General features: G+C 37.7%; 1 protein-coding gene across 6 annotated transcripts in view; it reads right to left on the bottom strand.

Annotated features, from left to right (window-relative positions):
• The window catches only part of SMOC2 (SPARC related modular calcium binding 2), a 149,738-nt gene that overhangs the window by 61,338 nt on the left and 69,315 nt on the right, over positions 1 to 19,085 (bottom strand). For 4 of the 6 annotated variants that reach the window (XM_080387972.1, XM_080387970.1, XM_080387971.1 and 1 more), the window contains exons 5-7: positions 18,736 to 18,783; positions 14,419 to 14,502; positions 13,553 to 13,627 (exon numbers count right to left, since the gene is read on the bottom strand). In XM_080387972.1, the coding sequence (XP_080244098.1) occupies positions 13,553 to 13,627; positions 14,419 to 14,502; positions 18,736 to 18,783 (207 nt within the window). The remainder of the gene's footprint in view (positions 1 to 13,552; positions 13,628 to 14,418; positions 14,503 to 18,735; positions 18,784 to 19,085) is intronic. The other 2 variants (XM_080387974.1, XM_080387973.1) reach the window with 1 other exon arrangement.

Consider the following 19,085-nt stretch of genomic DNA (forward strand, 5'->3'; position numbering starts at 1 on the left):
ATTCTGACACACAAACTTTCTTACTCAGTTATACCAGGAACAAAAAGTTTTCATCTACCCTTGCTGTGGACAGGGGATGCTCCATATAAAAGTCACATCGGCTCATTTTGACAAGCATATTGGAAAGGTAAATGTACCATGGCATCCTTGAGGCTAGCACTATGGTTAGTCATGTGACATTATATTCTCAGACATGCATGAAGGTATTCACAAATATTCAATGTTTCTGAATATGAATATGCTTCAATGTGCAAAACACATCACCTCATCTGGAGAGCATGAAGCTGTTAAGAAAGGTAATAAAGAGAAAATACTTTCTTCACTCTTTCAGCTGGCAATACAAGCGGGGTAGCTGAGCCCTTGTGCTGACAGCATATCCATTAAAGTCCAGAGGAATTCCAGCTATGCAATAGCAGCAGGATTGGGGTGGACTGTCCTATTATCACTGATCCAAGACTGATACACACCATACAAGCTACTTAAAGAAATGACTGTGCACTGTGTTCCAAGAGAGGCAATAACACCATCACCAGTCCTGCACCATTAATGTCCCCATTTAGAGGAAAATTAAAATAAAATTAAAAAATACCCCTCCAGGCCTGATTCTTTCCTGTCCTCACAAGGCTTCCAGTGGCATCACCCTTCTAACTGTAGTGCAGTCCCTCCTGTTTACACTGCCCTTTGTAAAATGAGGTTTCATGCCTGCTGAAACTAAAACATCTCCTCCTACAGTAATTTGTTATTATTGTTTTGGACTGTTTAGTTAAAGGGATGAACCACAGGATGTGTGACTGCATTAGAAGTCACTGTTTCATACTTGGGATGCTAGTGGGGAAAGGGGGAGAAGTGACCTTTCAAACCGCTGGCATTTATACTGACAATTTTGGCTTTGCTGCTTCTCTGTTGTATCAACTCAAAGGAACTAAAAATCATGTCCTAAAATTTATCTTAAATTGCCTTTTAAACCTGATTAGAAACTGCAAGAACACTAAAATTATAAGTCCCTTAAGCTAGGCAGGATGTAGCCTTTATTCAGCAAACAAGAGAGCAATGAGAATAATTATTTTCTCATTACCTTCAGGCAGTAAAGGCTATTGAGATTATGGCTTTAAGTACATGATGGGAATTTTGGGAAAGTCAGAGAGGAAACATCCAAGATCAGAAGTTACTTACACTTCTGCTTCCCAAACCCATTAGGTAAGTAAAGCAACAGAAATGGTCCCTACCTCCTTGCCAGCCAGAATAACTGGGCACAGTGTGTTGAGATAGAAGGGTGAACTGCACCATGACAAAGTGTGATGGTCATGAACCTCTGTAATTAATCAGAGCCCTGCCTCTGTTAAGAGTCTCCATTGTAATGGATACTGTAGAAGAATTCACTAAATAATAAATAAACATAATCACACAGGATTAACCCTTATCAGCCTTTGCATTGATGGGAGTTTACCTCAATACAGACCTGAAAATTTGGCCTAATTCTGATTCTACTTTCTTGCCAAAACTGTACCTCAGCTTTTGGGGGCACAAGAGGCATTAATTTAACTTTATATGTCTCTGCTTCTAGACCAAACATCAATCAGCCTGTTGCCCTGATCTAACTAGGTGCACTGGAAAACAATTCATGGGCATTACAGGTCCCTCATATTTGAGGAATTTATGTATTTCTAATGCATTCTAGTCCAACAAAAACTGCATCTAACAGTCATCCAAATAGAGAAGAATGAAAGTCCTTTAATTTTGATAATTGTCATTACTCACTGAAAGACAATAACAGTGGTAAAGTTAAATAACATTACTATCTCACCAGAAAACAATGGAACAAGGTAACCCACTGTTCAAGTGGCAATAATACAATTGTTTTCATAACTTGTTATGACTGTAATAGGATTGGTTGAAAAATTTCATTGTGATTGGCTTTGGTGGAAAACCAGATCTTTAAATGAAAAGATGTTTTTCATTCAAAATGTTTGTTTTACAAAAAATGTGTATGTTTATGGAGGAAAAAAAAAAAAAAAAAAACAAAAAAAAACCCAACAAAAAAACCCACCCTACAACAGGTTGTTTCTTTGTGTTGAACTTCCCAGAGAACAATAAAATCCAAGATGCTTACAAGTTTTCTGAGGTATCTCTAAGTTTTTAAAAAGGGAAGAGACCGTTATACCCTGTATGTATAGTCAGCCTAAAGATCCCAGCCCCTGAAAAAGAAGGAACTAATGAAGTTTCAAAATTACAGCTCCTACAAGGCATTACAACGACTAATCAAGATTTTGAGTCTTGAACAAAAATTATTCAGCTTTTAGAAAGTTTTTTTTGTTGTTTGAATTTTCATCTTGTAATACAGTTTTTCAGCTGAAAATGCGCATCTTTTTTAAAAAAATTCCCTAAGAAGAGATTTTTTCCATAGAAGGCTGCATTTTCAACCAGTTTGGTATATTAAGCTTTGCCCTGTCTTTTTCTCTTGTGTTTTGTAATGCATCGAGAGAATTTAAGATCTGAAATTTAATTTACAGCCTTAATCTTATTTAAATATAGTTTTATTTGTGGTTGAATGCAGATACTTGGCCTGACGTTCTTAAACTAAAACAGGTATTAAAAATAGCTTAATGAAAAACAGTGGTCTGTCTCTTCAACCACTGCTTCTTCTCCAGTAACACAGAAATCTAGTGCATTATGGCAACAATAGTTAATGTTATTTCTAGGCAGTGCAGAGTGCAGGGAAAACATTGCATCTAGTATTTATCTGGAACAGTTTGCTATGCAAGAGGACAGAGCATGATGGACAGAGTGAAGTAGAAAAGACGCCAGTAATAATACAGTACTTGGGGTATATAGAGCATCTTGCAGATGAAAAGATCTCAAAGTGGTTTTACATACTTTAGCAATATAATTTGACTAGAATAAGTTCCCTTGTGCCAATTATGACCCTTGGTGTGGCTTTTCATGGAAAGGAGACTCTACACCAGTCTCAAACAAAAAAGCCAGTGGACTGCATTAAGGGCAGGCTAGGGGAAAGGATCCATGGATGACAGGATTAACCTGAGACCTCAACAGTCCATAAAAGCAGATGCTGCAGTAAAGGTTTGGACTGATGCAACCGCCGCATTGCATATGTATCCAACACACAGGCTTTGGGGTGAATTCCAGTCCTCCCACAGAATTCCCTGTAGGAGCTGAATTTCTCTTGCTTTTGTACCAAATGGAAGATGCTACCGTTACTGATGAAGCCTCAAGATGTTTGTGCATCACATGGCAATTTTTTCAATTTCAATTGTAGCACGAGCTGTCAGTCTTTTCAGGAAGTTTGTTCAGAGATATATGGTTTGGCAAATAAGAAAGTTGGAAAACATGTGATAAGTCATCTCATTAAAAATCCCTCCAAATTTAAACCACTGTGACTGCCCATAACCTGACCTACCAGGGAACATCTAGAAATCAATTCAGACTGTCAGAAATGTGCACGTCAGGAAACTGAGGCAAAACTTTGACTCCAGCCACCAGGGCTTACATGGTTACTGGTCCTTCCATGGTCTGTACTTCCATTAACAGCAGTCAGAGCTTTTTTTTTGCAGAACGTGGACAGATCACGCAGTAGAATTTCACAGTTCACATAAGATATTAACAGGGGAATATTTTGCCATAACTGTATTTGGCTTTTTTAAAACACTTCTTACTCAGTTATTGGAAAGATGGATACTTGGTCATTTGACTTATCCTCATGGAAGAAAAAGAAAATTGCTTTTCTCAGAACAGTCTAGTCCAGGGGTCCTCAAACTACGGCCCACGGGCTGGATACGGCCCCCCAGGGTCCTCAATCTGGCCCCCGGTATTTACAGACCCCCCCCGTCCCACCTGCCGGGGGTTGGGGGGAAACCAAGCAGCCGCAGATGACCTCCTGCCACTTCATCCGCACACCAGCCCCCTGGTTAAAAAGTTTGAGGACCCCTGCTCTAGTCTGTCTTATAAAACCAGAATTATCTAGCCAGAAAAGCTCACTGCATGACTGATTAATTAAGAACAAAACTTAAAATTTGGGGGGTTTTAATATTAGCATTTTTTAGAGATTTTGTCAGCTCACAGAGGAAGACATAAGGAGTTCTTAACCTTGCAAAATGTAGGAGAGAGTTTGGTGGATATCCTTAGTGATGGAATAACCTCCATCACAGAGTTTTTTCTTCAAGAGCATAACCACCGATTTACTGAAGTTTTGAACATATGGGTCTCAGAGCTCTCTGACATTGAAGGTATTTCTTTAATTTTGTAATTTTTTTTTTTTTTTACTGACTTGACCTCAAGAGTAGTACTGGATTCTTAATATTTCAGGGGGAAAAAAAAAAAGATAATTGTTTAGATGCCAGTTTGTGAATTTAGATGCCTAATTCTACATGCTCACAATTGACCTGGGCCTCTTTCCCAAGAAAGTGCAACAGAATCAAGATAAAACTAGCCTTTACTTTATCAGTAAAGACAGACAAAGGTTACTGTCTATGTTTGTTGCTTTTAGGGTTATTGGCTGTGGTGGGGCCAGGGAAGGGAAGGCATCTCTGCATGAAACATGGACATTTTCTCCTATCAGGTCATTGGGATGATGATGGAAGGCTGGCAGCTCTTACTGTCGACTCTGCTGGACTTCCAATTGCTTGCAACATTTGGAAGACATACCTTCCATATATCATCCAGCAATCAATATAGCCACAGCCAGATCCAGACTGTCTTGGCTGAAAGATCTATCTTTTTCTCAGAAAGATTATATCTTTAGATATTATCCGGTCCAATACGTTTCTGTGCATTAACATGATTTATGCAATATTTTTTTTTTTTTGCATCTTTTGTTAAATTATAGACTGTTAGTGTGACAACCCTCTTAGGATTTCTGATTCTTACTGATGCTTTTATGATTATGTGTACTGATGTCTGGTAAACTGTGGAAAGCTGAAGGTAGATGGGAAAGTGCATGTCAAAAAACTAAAGGAGAACTTCAAGCAGGACTGTTGTGTCATTTACTTGCCGCAGAAAGTAATGTGATATAATTAAAATGGTCAGAAAAGATTGCTATCTTTTGGCATAAATTTTTAACACGTGCAGTAAAACAGAAATTAACAACCTTGCACAAAAGAGATTTTTTTCTTTTTTTCTTTTTCTTTTTTTGGGGGGTGGGTTTTTTTCTTTTTTTTTTTTCCCCTACAGTGGGGGTCTAATAAAACCCTGGAACATCTGAGTAAAAAGAACATCAACTGGATGGAAAACAGAACTCTAGTTTTTTAATGGCTTAGGATGGGAGGATCTTCCCCTGTAGTGGGAGGAAAAAACTGGAAATGTCAGTGCTTGATCTTTATAAAGGTTTTTAAGTAATACGTAAAATTAAGTTGAAGATAAATGAAAATGCTTGTGAAAAGGATTATTAAAGATAGAACAGTACTAAAATAAGCATGATCCAGCATCCTGAAAATTAAGAATGTATCATAATATACAAGCTCTGTCTGTGTGTGGGGGGGTGTGTCTGGAAAGTTTTATCTTCTTGGAAGAGGCTGAAAGAACTGAAAGAAAATTGTAATTCTTTTTTACCAATTTAGGACAGGCAAGGCAAGTAAAATAAAGGCAAGGCAAGGCAAGAGGACCAAAGCGTATCAAGTTATTTTCTTCACAGATCAAGAGGGTGAAGTATACCGTTCTTTCTTTGTGTGTAAGCTAAAACAAGACTAGGATATAACTTAAAATTGCTGCTGAAAAGTAAGACAACCATTTACTGATTGGCCCTAATGGTGTGAACAATCAGTAGCTTCAAAGCCACCACTTTTTCAGCTGCTGAGGCATATCTTGAAACCAGTGTTCTAAAAAAAATACTACTCTGAAACTGTTCTGACTCTTGACAGAAAAATAAAAAAAAATGGAAGAGAACTACCTCTTACTCTTCAAAATATTTAAAAATTAAATAGTAGGGGATATAGACGTGACAGTGCCTCACACATCTCTCTCCCCAACAGTTTTTTAACAATGTTTTTATAGTGAAATACAAATAACAAGTTATACTTCATTCCAAATAATTGAGTTCATTCAGGAACTCTAAAGGGAACACTTAGTGAGTCAGCAACCAGAGCCAATCCAAAGAGTCTGAGAAGGCCATAAGACTTTGGCCTGGGAGCCTCCATTCCTCCTCACTATGTTTTTCTTAAATTCCTCACAACACTTTTCTCTTTATGCTCCATGAACAACATGCTGAGATAATGGGCCAAACAAGTATTCTATCAGCTGATGTCTTCCAGTACCAACAACTTTTACAAGGCCCAAAAGCCAGATCTGTGGCCATCACAAAACATTTAGACTTCAGCTGTAGATGTCATGAAAAAATGCTAGTGCCTTTTCTTGTGTAGGGAACTGACCTGCAGATGAGCCCAAGCTATAAAGTTCACAGTATTAATATCTGGATTTGACTTGGTCCAAAATTTGGCAGACTGACTGCCCATTTGTAGTGGACTGAGCTTCCATTGATAGAATCCATGCGTGGACTTAATACTCCATTTGTATGTTTGAAGAATTATTTAAAATCAATAGTTCTGCCTTCTACTTCTCTTTCAGGGCTTGAGCTGAGGTTCTTAGGGCTCAATTCAATGCCATTTCAGGTACTCTGGACTATCAAACCTACATACCAGAGCATCACAGATTTCCAGTAGGCTGTTGTAGCCCCTAGCCCAGGCAGATATCCGATACCCTAGGCCTTATGAAGACACAAGATGCCTATATTTCAGCAACTTACTCCTATGCTCTTGTTTTCTCCAGCTACAGCTAATGGCTGTATTTACATCACAAGTTTGGGAATGCAAATCTCATCTTTGAGTGTGGTTGATACCTCACCAACTGTTAGAACAAAACACTGTCTTTAGGGCTGAAATGAGGTAAAAACACGGAAACACTATTTGCTGTGTAATTCAGTGGTTTGCAATTAATGAACCACTCCTACTCAGGCTATTGTCCTATGCAAACCTACTCTATATATTCATTTAAATTCAATTTCTGAGTGTCCAATACAGACATAATGCATTCAGAGTAAGTAGCACTCTTTGGACATACATGTATGTTCTGCTGTAAAGTCCTCACCTGCCCTTCTTTTAATGTTGAATACAAGCAAATTTAAGAATGGATGATTGGCCAGGGTTCTGCAGGCCAACACACAACTTACTAGGGATCCCTGCTGAAAAATGGAGACAAGTAGCTTTTAAAACACTTTCTTTCCCCTCTTCCCTGTGTTCTTCTCTCAGTTGGTTACGGTATCTATTTTTATTTCCTTCTGTTATAAATTGTTTCATATCTCAAATTTCCACATTGTGAAACAAGCCTAATTCAAAATAGTTTTAGAAAATTTCTAATGAATTTGTAATAAAAATGTAACTGGGAACATGCAACTGGATCTGAGTTTTTTCTCACTAGCTCGCACATCTTCAACTGCAGGTAATTTATCTTCAGTCAATATTAAAAGCAACATCTGGAGAATGCAACAATTAATGAAATTAAATACAAAGTCACTGAGCTGTTACTCATTTTCCTGTCTATAAGTTATTTGGTTTCTTATGCTTAGAAAGGAATGTGTATTAGAATTGATGTGATTGGGCATATACACAAACTCTTAAATTTATTTCCTTTGCAAGAAAATGCTGGGTTTGTTTTTTCATGCAGGCTTTTTTTTTAACTTCAGGGCTGCCAGGATAGGCATAGCAGGAGGATGTTAGCCAGGTTCAGTTTGGAATGAATGTGAGCATTCGAGTACGGAACAAGGTTTCTCTTGGTTCTTTGTAAGAAGGTGACTTTCAGGGAACGATCAGTGCACAGGGATCCCACTGGAACAATTGCTTCTGAGAAACAAAACAAAGCAAGCTAACAAAACAGAAACCTCACTGGCAATCAACATAGTTTCCATGTGAGAAAAACTCAAATGTACAAATGCTTTAGTCAGATGACAAGGCAATAAAAACTGCATTCAAATCTTACAATGTCATTCTGTCACATTAGTCAAGTCTCACTGGCAGAATTGGCAACAGATTCAGACTGTATAGACAGATAAATGCAAGCAGCTATTTGGTATAGATGCAGACACGCAATTGCTAGTAACATTATCACTTTTAAATTCCATGGTTTAGTCTACTAAGAATGTATTCATGTATTCACAGTAGACATTACACTAACTGCATTTGCATTTGCAGCCAGTCTATGCCACATTACTATATATGCACTTCAGTGTTCTCCCAGATGCTCTTTTGAGAACGAAACTCCTGTTGGATCAAGCCCCCTGGGGCTAATTGATAAAATCTTGTAACAGATTTTTAAAGCCCTGAAACTGATGGTCTGTAGTAGAAGGTCAGCACTAAACCACTACTCCGTTGTGCCAGAAAATTAAATAAGAAGCTATGTGTTCCTTTCATATGTGCACAGCTAAAACAAAAAATGAAATTGAAGATGGTTCTACATTATCAAAGCATCCAGGTACAGTGGCTGAAATCTGGGCACTCCTGAAGTCACTAAAGTCATAGTTAGAGAGGACAATGAATTCTGATTTAGGATTCTTTGTTCAGCATGAAAAATGTCCTAATCATATGATCCACTACTTTATGCATTGCTTTTTTAAGAATATTTACAGCCTGACCCTCAGCAGGCTTTATGCCAGAACAGGTTTCCTTTGGGCCAAGCCTATTTTATACCGGATCATATATGGCCTGTCCTCTAGCACCTGCTTAACGCATATGAGCATCAAACTGGCAGAAAGCACGAAGCTGGCACAAGCGCTATATCACATGTCTGTGCCTGATCCAGATGAAATGTGAACTACTGGGTGAACTAGTAGCATGTAGCCAGCATATGAATGGTTGTTCAAAAGCTGTCTGGGAGTTCTGCCACTAACTGTGAGGGGGCCCTAATTTCTACCCACTCATTTCATGTGTTTAAATTTTAACACAGGAATCAAAGTTCAGTAACGTACAAAGAGATGCAACAATTTCTTCCTGTCTTCTATTTTGCTGGTCATACCAGATTATCAACAAAACAAACACCAATCTTTCAATCACTTTACGATGCTCATTAAATAAACTACACAACTAATGAATGAACATATAAATAATTAGTGCTAATAATGCCATAATATTCAATCTTCAAGGAAACAGAACACCAAAATATTAATAACAAGAGAATAGAACTGGATAGTAGATACTTGAAACTGTACTGTGTCTTAGCCAATGATACATTATTTAACCCTGGGTCTTGTAACTTGAATTATATTATCACCAGAACCTCTGAAGACCTTAAGCATATATGTAAAGATATTCCAGATTATGGATGACTTTTTTGCATCCTGCATTTGCAAAATTAATGAAATGTCACACTGAGTAATTCTTATTTGTGTGGTGTACAGACAGTCCTTAGAAATTACTCAGTACTTTAAGAATTTTTTTGACATTAACAATATTACCAGTTAAACTCACCCTATTTCTTTTTCACAGAAGTCACAACAGACGATTAGAAAAAAATTGGCTCTTAAATTCAAGCTAATAAAATGAATCCTAAGTTTCCATTGGCTATTGTGAAAAGGATTAAACTACTCTTCCTTTGCCTATACTCAAACTCAAAAAAGGGCATACATCCCCTGAAAATGCCACACTTGCTTCCCAAGAATCCCACGGGGATATGAACTGCTGGTAGAGCAGATGCAGCAAGGAGAATCTAAGAGATCTGCAGTCCAACCTGACCTCTCAGGGAACTGTGTGTTCCCTGTTAGGCGATGGGAAAGTATTTGCGCTGTCATGTAGCGTTCTCCACCCACATCAAGGCTGCACCTAGCTGTGAACTACAGTAACTGGGAACTGCTGTGGACAGGGTCCAAAATATCCAGTTTTTTCGAGGCAAAAAACTTTCTATCCTCTGGTCTTTAAAAAAAAAAACAAAACAAAGCTCTGAAAGAATAGTACCTGGATCTTGAACCGATAGCGGGTTGGGATAAAGTTCATCTAAAGCATAGATCCCTTCATATAGGCTAGAGAACTAAACGAGTGACTGCACTCAGTGGGGTGCAGTTCTCTCATTAACTGGCCAAGTGTCTGTGATGCCCTTACAACGAGGTGGCTGCTCTCTAGGCTCCACTGACGTCGCTGCCTGCATCCCCACAACCTACAGCAGGAGTTTAGTCATGGAGTTCACACAGACAGCAGCATGTAGGCTGCTGCATTCCCATGGCTTAATTGGAACCCATATTGTCTCACAGTCAGTGTTTTCAGTGCATTTCTGTTTATTTTTGATAGCCGTTACTATAATACTTATATTTGTCAATCTGACCTGGTGAACCCACTGTAGTTTCTGTGAAATGGAGGAAGAAATGAGCAGTGCAGGGGTAAAAAAAAAAAAAATAATCCAGAAGAAACAAAATATTTTCAAAATACCTGCAAAGGCACAAAGGCATATGTATAAAACATAATATCAGCAAATACTGTGTTATTTTAGCAAGCAGATGCATACTTTTTTTCTAATTCTGGAAAGAAAAAATCTTTAAAAATTCTGAAAATCATCTTTAACATACAAAAAGAGCTAAAATAGAGATGTTTCTACCCAAATCCACCACTCCAAACAGAGCTGTTGTTACATGACTGGATGTTGAGGGTTTTGCCAGCAGTAACATTTTGTCATCAAAAGCTAATAGATTAAAAATCACTCTACAAATGCTTTTAGTGAGCAGAAAAGGCCTATTTCTCTGAAACAATAACAACAAAAAAATGCACTAGAAGTCATTATAGAGCATGGATATATAATCCAGTAATTTCATGCCCTGCATCTGTAAGTCTTCCAAATGCCATTACTCCGTGCTAAATTAATGTAGGATGATTTAATCAAATGAAAACACTGGATAACTAATATAAACTAGAATTTCCTGAGCCATTATTTTCTATCTTCCAAAACCTAAAAGCTTATGCTGATTCTACTAGTTAATTATAAAAGTAATTAATAATTTGCAGAGTAGAGAAAGCAAACCCATTTCAGGATGAGTACAATAAATTCAATGTATTCATTTGTGATCCTAAACTCACAAAACATTCTGCTAAGGAGATGGATTTCTTAAGGTCAAGCCAAGCTTCTTTATGACCATAACATAGTAAGACATATATTCAGATAGAAACTAGAAAAAACAAAAGCAATACAGACTAAAATAGTCAGCTTTCAAGTAGTATAGTTGGAGTTTGCCTGAAATTTTTAGCAATATTATTTTTCTTTATTTATTTTCTACAGGCAGGGCTAGGTCATAGTGTTATTTGCACCTGAAAAATTTCTTTGAAAGCACTGGGGTTAGTATAGAAGAAAGGAAAATTTAGTGCATTATAAATAAATTTGGTTTCATCTTTTGTTTTATAAACAGAGTTCATATGCAGACATAAATTCTTCTCATTTTACTCAGGCAAATATCTTTCAATAAGCTTTGTGGGGTTTGTATGACCAAGTCTGAATCAGAGTTTTCTATGCAAACTGAGTGAAGAAGAAATCTGTATTTATCCCTTATATTGAAGCCTGCGTGTCCAAAGGTCATTAGTTTACAATCCAGTGGATTCAGTAATGAGGTCCCTCCTATTCTATACACATAGAAGCCCAGAGTTTATTCCCTGTGGATGTTCCCAGAAGCCTTGGCACCACACCAAAAGGTAATAAGGGGAAAATCTAACCTAGTTTTTTTGGCACCTTAGAAAACCTGTTTACAGTGAGGCTCAGCAATCAAAACAATGCCCATGTTACACTTTGGAGTCTGGAAAAGAGCTGCTGCCTAGCACAGCCGGTGAAGACACTGGTTTTAGCACCAAGATTCGTCTTGACTGATTATGTCATATTACATAGACAAGAGAAGTTACAGCAAAGAAAGCAGTGGTCCCTTCTGGCACATCAGCTATGCCTACAAACTAAAGCAAGGCTGGCTATGTAGTGTCTGCTGACTTACTTCTGCTGGTCTAGGCATGTCAACACAGACTGTAGTATCTCCCGGCCCTCCAGAGATCCCCTGTACATAATGCAGTTGTGAGCAAGTCCTGTGGTTAGCAAATCCAACACAATTGTGCTTGTGATGCTAATGCACCATGGGCTAACAACCATAAGACAAGCAGACTATGCTTCTGGTTTCTCTTCCTTTGTAAATATGTCTTTAGATGGACTGAAGGTTACAAGTTTCCAATAACAAACCCACCTTTTCTTTAGTGGTTTTCTGGTTTTTTATGTGCATGTTGAAGTTTTGGCCTCCAGCAGCTGCACTGCAAACTCAAGAGTTCTTGCTTTAGATCTAGTCTCTAGGACCGTAACAATTAAATAAACACTCCTAAAAGCAACGTATTTCTATACACATATTTTACACGACAGAAATCCCAAAGGAATTCTCTTCTTACTAACCCTGACTAAAAAAAAATTATAGAATAAATCTCCAGCACAGCAAGTGTTTGCTTCAAACTCTTGTCTACACCCTGTTTAAAGTTCTTCCCTTAAGTGCCTACTGGAGAATCAAGGAGAGGAAAAAGTATTAATAATTATTGCTTTGATGTTAAAAATAGCTTATAACAGTAATCTGTAAACCTCTTAGTAAGGGTATATCTTTCTTGTGATGATTGTCTTTTTTAAATCCTTTTGGGCTCAATTCAGCAGAATATTTAAGCACAATAGTTAATGTAAAACAATTTCCACTGGATCCAAAGTGTTCTTTTGGGTGATGTACTGAATCACAACCTATATGATCAATGTTTCCTTTCAAATTAAACTTTTTTCCAGAGAAAAAGAAACTGGAAACTCAAGAAGATTCTCTAAAGTTTATTCCAATGAAAGCAAGGAACAGTGAGGAAGACATCAAAACGTATAGTCCACCAAAGCATTGAATGTATCTGAATATTTTAGAGGCTTCGTTCTTAGGATATTCACCTGACATTCCTAGCCTAGGTTTACAAAGCTCAATTCTGAAGAGTGGTGAAAAAAAGCCAAAAATCACAATTATAAAAGAGGCAACATAATTAATTCACACTGAACTGGCGATCAGTCTGTCAATAACAGGTGAATGTTGTACCAAAAAGCAAGTAACGCTGCCTTTCAAATTTCTGTTAACTGACAGCTGGTTTCTAATAGGATTTTCAGGTTTTCCTTTTAAGTATTACCACCAAACACATGTAACTCACTGTCATTTTCCAAGCACCTTGCTACACGCCACCCAAACAAAAAAGAAAATACAAGTAGATAACAAAGAGGCAGAGGATTAAAGAGGATGCAGAAATTTATGTCAGATCTACTCACAGTTGCTAGATGTGAGCTAGAGACTTTAGTGGAGTAATATCAATTTACACCTAGTAAAGCCTAGCCAAAAATATTTCCATGTAAAAGGAACATATGACGCATGAACCTACAAAATCATCACAATGCAAATCAGTTAGTCGCTATCATATGACGAGAGTGGAAGCATAATAGTTATTAAAATGGCTTTCACTTAAATGACTTCAGTATTAACTAGGCTTAATACATGTCTTCACAGGAGCTTTGCAAAGTCAGGACAACACAAGTTTCTTACCTGAGCTTTTATTTGTTTTGTTTTGTCTACTCTTAACTTGCTCAGTCCATAAGGTAGGATAACGAGAAGCTATATCTAGAAAAAAAAAAAAACAGAAAATGTTTGAAAATATTACAGTATTTTTTTAAAGTTACTAGCAGCTGAAATATAAGTGTCTAGTTTTAAAGATACATGGATCTAAAAAAGAAAAGGGCACACTGGTTTGCATTATTAGTACAGTTAAAAACTTTATTAATGGCATGAATAGTTCCTTCCTGACCCCATTCATACATAAGGTTGAAAGAAACACTTTTAGACTAAAATTATGTTTTATCAGAATAAAAATCTCCCAGTGTGGACCCAAAGCACATAACAGCCTCAGATCAGATTCTGTGAGATTTGCAGTGAGTGGTAAGGCAGCCACAATATAAGATTATCATTGTATGTAGGCTTTGAGCTTTGCATTTACAATGCACCAAATTTCCTCAGACACAAATAAGCCTGACAAAACATCAGCCTTTAATATTACTAAGTGATATGCTGAGGACAGAATTAACCCTTTAACTTTCTTATTTTACCATACAGTTTTAATCTGCACTCTGGCTCAAGTTTAAAATCTTTCTCTGCCCTGAATAGTGACGATTAAAACTGCTAATGTTGGACTCCATAGCTACAGTGTCATCTCAAAACTATCACATAAAATTCGTTGCTTGTAAGTAAAGACTCTATTGTATTTGCTGTCTTTATCTGGAAAAAGGTACAGATGCTTGCAATTTCTTGCAACTGCCCAGCAGCCGAACCAATTCTTAAGGTAGCATTTGATGTTGTAGTGTATGGTCCATACTGCGACTTTAATACTACACCATTAAGTTCTTGTTGATGCTCACCTTCTTCATCACCTTGAGGCTGAGTCTCCAGCGCGGGAGCTGAGGCATCATCTGAATTCAGAATGGAAAAGATTTGCAAGGAGACTACAATTATGAGAGTAAGCTAAATAAGTGTACATACGTGATTGATACTAATGATTTGCACATAGCCCCGGCCGGTAAACAAACAATAATTTAAACATTATTTATAGGTACTACACAGCATAAATATATTACATCTACAGACTATGGATTATAAATGGATAGGGTTTGAGGTTATGGCTGATGAAATGATTGCAGGTGTTTGATGAGGCATGAAGTGATCAGGTCGCTCCCTGGACAGTCATCATTTCCAAAGAAGTAATTAGATAAATGTATAGAAGGAGTAAGACCTGTGAAAGCAAAAGCAGTCTGGGTCAAATGACTGGCTGCAGACATGTTGACACCTTAAAATGAAAGGAAAATTTCTTCTGGCACAGCAGGATCTCTTTAACAGTCAAGCTGATTTTATAAGCAAGATTCACAGATTAAAGAACCAGAATGTTGTTTGCATAATTCTTATCCTCTGGTCAGCAGTCTCCATCCATCCACTACCAGCCGTTGCTGCAAGAAAAGAGGGAGGGAAATTTACAGAAATTATAAGAGGATGTGAGTAACTTTAGGGTCAGTAAAACACAGTGGAAGTAGTGCTGAAAAAGAAAAAATCAATATAAATAATTATTTAAGTTGACATTCTGTGAGAAAGGGCATTACCCAAAGACCCATCTTTACCTTATTACATTTTTGTTATGTAAAATTATTGTGGATATTGTGTAAACATAACTTAGCAGGCCTTGCTAGTACCTATTTTCCAGTCATTGCTGTTTCCTGTAGCATGGATCTAACTCCCAGACTGAGGTGTCCTGCAGTAAACAGCATCCTTCAGGCAAGGGTTTTATCAGAATTTCTTGCAGTTTCACAACTGGATCTCAGACCAACATTGTTTCCAGATTGTTCTCCTGGCATTTTCACAGAAGCTAGAACCAAAGGGAAGTGAGAAGCTTCCCCTTGCACGTAGCCCTACCGGGGTAACAGTGAGCAGCAGCTGTAAGGCTAACACACTCTCTGTTTCCATTTCTTCTTGCTACTGCAATCCAGAACAGCCTCCCCACGTTCACTTCGTTGTCACCATCTTTATGCAGATCACGCAGAGGACGACCTTTGCCTCTGGAGACCACAGCCAGGTTCACAGCAAATACAGATACCAAATAAACACTGACAGCAGGTAAAACCAAATTTGCAGCCGTGGAACACTAACCTCCATGCTTTTCACAAAATCAAAGCAGCAGCAAGGAAAACTTACTTTCACTGCAAAATGTTTTCATAAAGAAACTTTTTCTAAAGAATGCTCATTCCTATGTCCATGCAATGACTGGATACTTTGCTCCAATGCCATAACAGACCGCCATTTCTCATCAATTTTGCTGGCATTTTTGTGGTGTCTTCTGGGTGGTGGAATAAGACTACTGATTCATTTCAGAGAGGCCATCAAGTATCCTAGGGTACTGAGAATCAGGACACACATTTACATCACCAATCAGTATGTGATTCAGAAACCCCAGAATTTCAAAGGGTAGCTTATGGTAGATAAATCTTAGCAAAAGCCCATCCAGAAACTTGGGTTTCAGTATAAATGACATTTTTCTAATCATCTTTGTTACACAATTTCAGTTTGTGACACATTTGATCTTATATTCCTACCCAAAATTCAGATATAACACCATAACTTTAGTAATTATCAGTCCAGTCAAAATTAGTCTCTTGAACTTTGTCCAAGCAGCATGTAAAACAGTCTACTGATTTTTTTTCCCTTTTTTTACAAAAACTTAACAGATGTTCACGACTGAGTCATAGAACTGGCCTCAGGTCTCCCCCCACCCAAGAGAAAGAAAGAGAACAAACCAAAGATTTGGTATAGGATATTTGTATAGAAGGTATAAATTTTACTCCAGAACTGGAGGAGCTACAACAGTTCCTGAACTGTTTTGCAGTTCCTTCATTTGCAGGAAGACATAAATTTTCTGTTTGCACTCTTTCAGGTACATCACCTTTCAATAAAAACCTTTGTGGTAAGAATGAAGAGGCATGTGGCATTTCATTGATCAAAACAACGTTCAACGGAGAGTCACAAAGGTAAAGTAGTTATTCTTTAATTAGATATCTCACAGGTTAATTGTATAGGTCTTCCTGGCTGGCACATGCATACCAGTCCATATGTGTGTACATTTAAACAGAAATCATTCTGTTTGCTGTCAGAGTCCAGTTGCCAAGAACATAGTCCTGCAGTCAGCTAAGAATCAGAAAAAAGGGATGTGATCCCATCTCTGACAACTGTGCTTTTCGGATAATATGAATATTTTCCTTGGACAGAGGAGGGAACTGCAGTGCCAGGGAAGATACTTTAGCAATTACGTTTTAAGCTTTATTCCTGTTTGGTTTATTTGCAAACATGCAAACAGAGCTCCTGACCTCCAAAGTCTGTATCTGGAAATTTTCTTTCAGTATTGGAATACCCAGAGAAAGCAAGGTGCATGTCTGCAACAGATATGGCCCACCAGGTTATCTTCTTCTGTGGCTGTGGGACAGGTTAGAAGAGACTGTCTCTGGCTAAACCTATGCTGTCTCTTGAAAGTCGCATTCTCAGGACCACACTTGAAGGTCTGGTGCATGTCCTTCACAGCAGTAAGAATGTCATGAACCTGCCTAAGCTTGCTGAGTTTCAATATGGGCAGGTACCCCATCCAGGCACCCCTGATTAGTCCACAGGAACATGCAGAGGAAAGACAAGCAGGGTTTTTTATGGTTATTTCAAAAACTACTGCTGGACCCTTTCAGGTTGAGCTACAAAATACTTCTTACTACAGTGACTGTGAAGCCAAAGCACATCCCTTTAACTTAGATAGCTGATCCTGTTCACTGCTCTGTGATGATCTCTAAAGAGGTTGTGATTTCTCTGACAACATGACTTTATTTAAAACATAAGGCAGGACTGGCTGGCAGAAGGGTGGGGAAAGGAAGTTCACAGCCAGCATCTAAGGGCCAGGGACCATCTGGGAACCAGGTCAGTGGCCCTTCATGCTGCAGATTTGTGCTGGAGAATAAACACAAGGCATGAGTAAAATGCAACCATGTCACTTTAGATGCGAATATATGTGATAACAGAGGGAGACTTGATAAACATTTAAGTTCCTTGTTCTATGATTCTTCATTCAGGGTTCAACGGCTCAGCCACCACAGTTGCAAATAAAAATAAAGGATTCCAGACAAGTTTTATATATGGGATAGTTCATTCAGTTCAAAGCTGAAAATGAAACTCCTGACCTAAAGCAAATAGGTAACTTAAAGTTAGTGGAACACACAGTTTGTCTGGAAATACATGAAGGAACAATTTCCAGTACTTTCTAATTATTAACCTTAAAAGAAGTACTGATTTTCTCAACCTAAGAGTGCAATGGAAGTTTATTTAAATGTTGGGTATATTACAATGCTGCAAAAATTCCTGTAAAAAAAACTATTTCAATTATATATACAGTGCACCAAACACATAGCCATTAACATTAGCATGAATATGAATAACTTATTTAAAATTAATTTATGCTAGGTGTCACTGACAGCAACATTGAGTATTTTGAGCTGAATTAAAAATTCTTTTAAGCATTTGGAGAGTGTAAGCTTTAATTTTGTTTAAAGCATAGACATCTCCCTCATTTAAACCTACCAGATATGTTGGAGTTGCATCAGATTTTCTCCTGCTAACAAGATATACACTATGATCTATCTCTAACAACAATCACCGGGCCATGAATGTAAACCATCAGAGGAATTACTCACAATATAGAGCAAAGTGCTGGGTCCAAGATGACTCAAGCACCGATTGCTATGGAAATAAAGTGCGGACTCCGGTTCCTGAGATTTTGGGACTGCAGAATGCTATCTTTATCAAACAGACAGAATAATCTGTCCTCCAGGGCAAGCAAACAGTATGGGAAAATACTTCAGAGTATAGCTATGGGAAGAAAAGTTATCTTCCAAATAGCACAGAATAGCAAAGTCTGTAGGGCTGAGACTAGAAAAATGTAATGTCTGTGCATATCTAGACAAATACATGCATACATATATATTCATTTATACTTATAAGTTTACTAAATATGTAGAATGCAGACATAAAATGAATAGTAGGTATGCATGTATACATATATGCAGCTATAATATATGATGAAAACATATTGATAATTTAATCCTATGGAAAATCACAGTGGTGATTTTTGTTTCTATTTAAAGGCCAGCTAAGATGTTTACCTGTTTTTCCTGCACCTTCTCGTTGTGGCAGCTTCTCACTCACTGAACCTGCAATCGGAAAGAAGGAATTAACCAGAAAAATATTAATTGCACTTTTAATGTGTTTCCTAAGAAACACAGTACCACTTCAATGATTGATTTTTGTTTATTACAGCAATAAATGTCAGCAAATTCTTCCTTTGCAAATAAAAGATCTCAGCTTTGCCTGACTTCTGCATTTGCATACGATCAATTTACTGTCAGATGCTACTTCTTGGCCTCAGCAGGACTTGAGAAAGAGACAACATTAAATACTACATAGACACAAGGGCAAGAACATGCTCACATGCTGCAGAATCAATGTCTCCCTT

The sequence above is a fragment of the Falco punctatus genome (assembly GCF_963210335.1).
Source record: "Falco punctatus genome assembly, chromosome: 5".
In the NCBI taxonomy this organism is placed as follows: Eukaryota; Metazoa; Chordata; class Aves; order Falconiformes; family Falconidae; genus Falco; species Falco punctatus.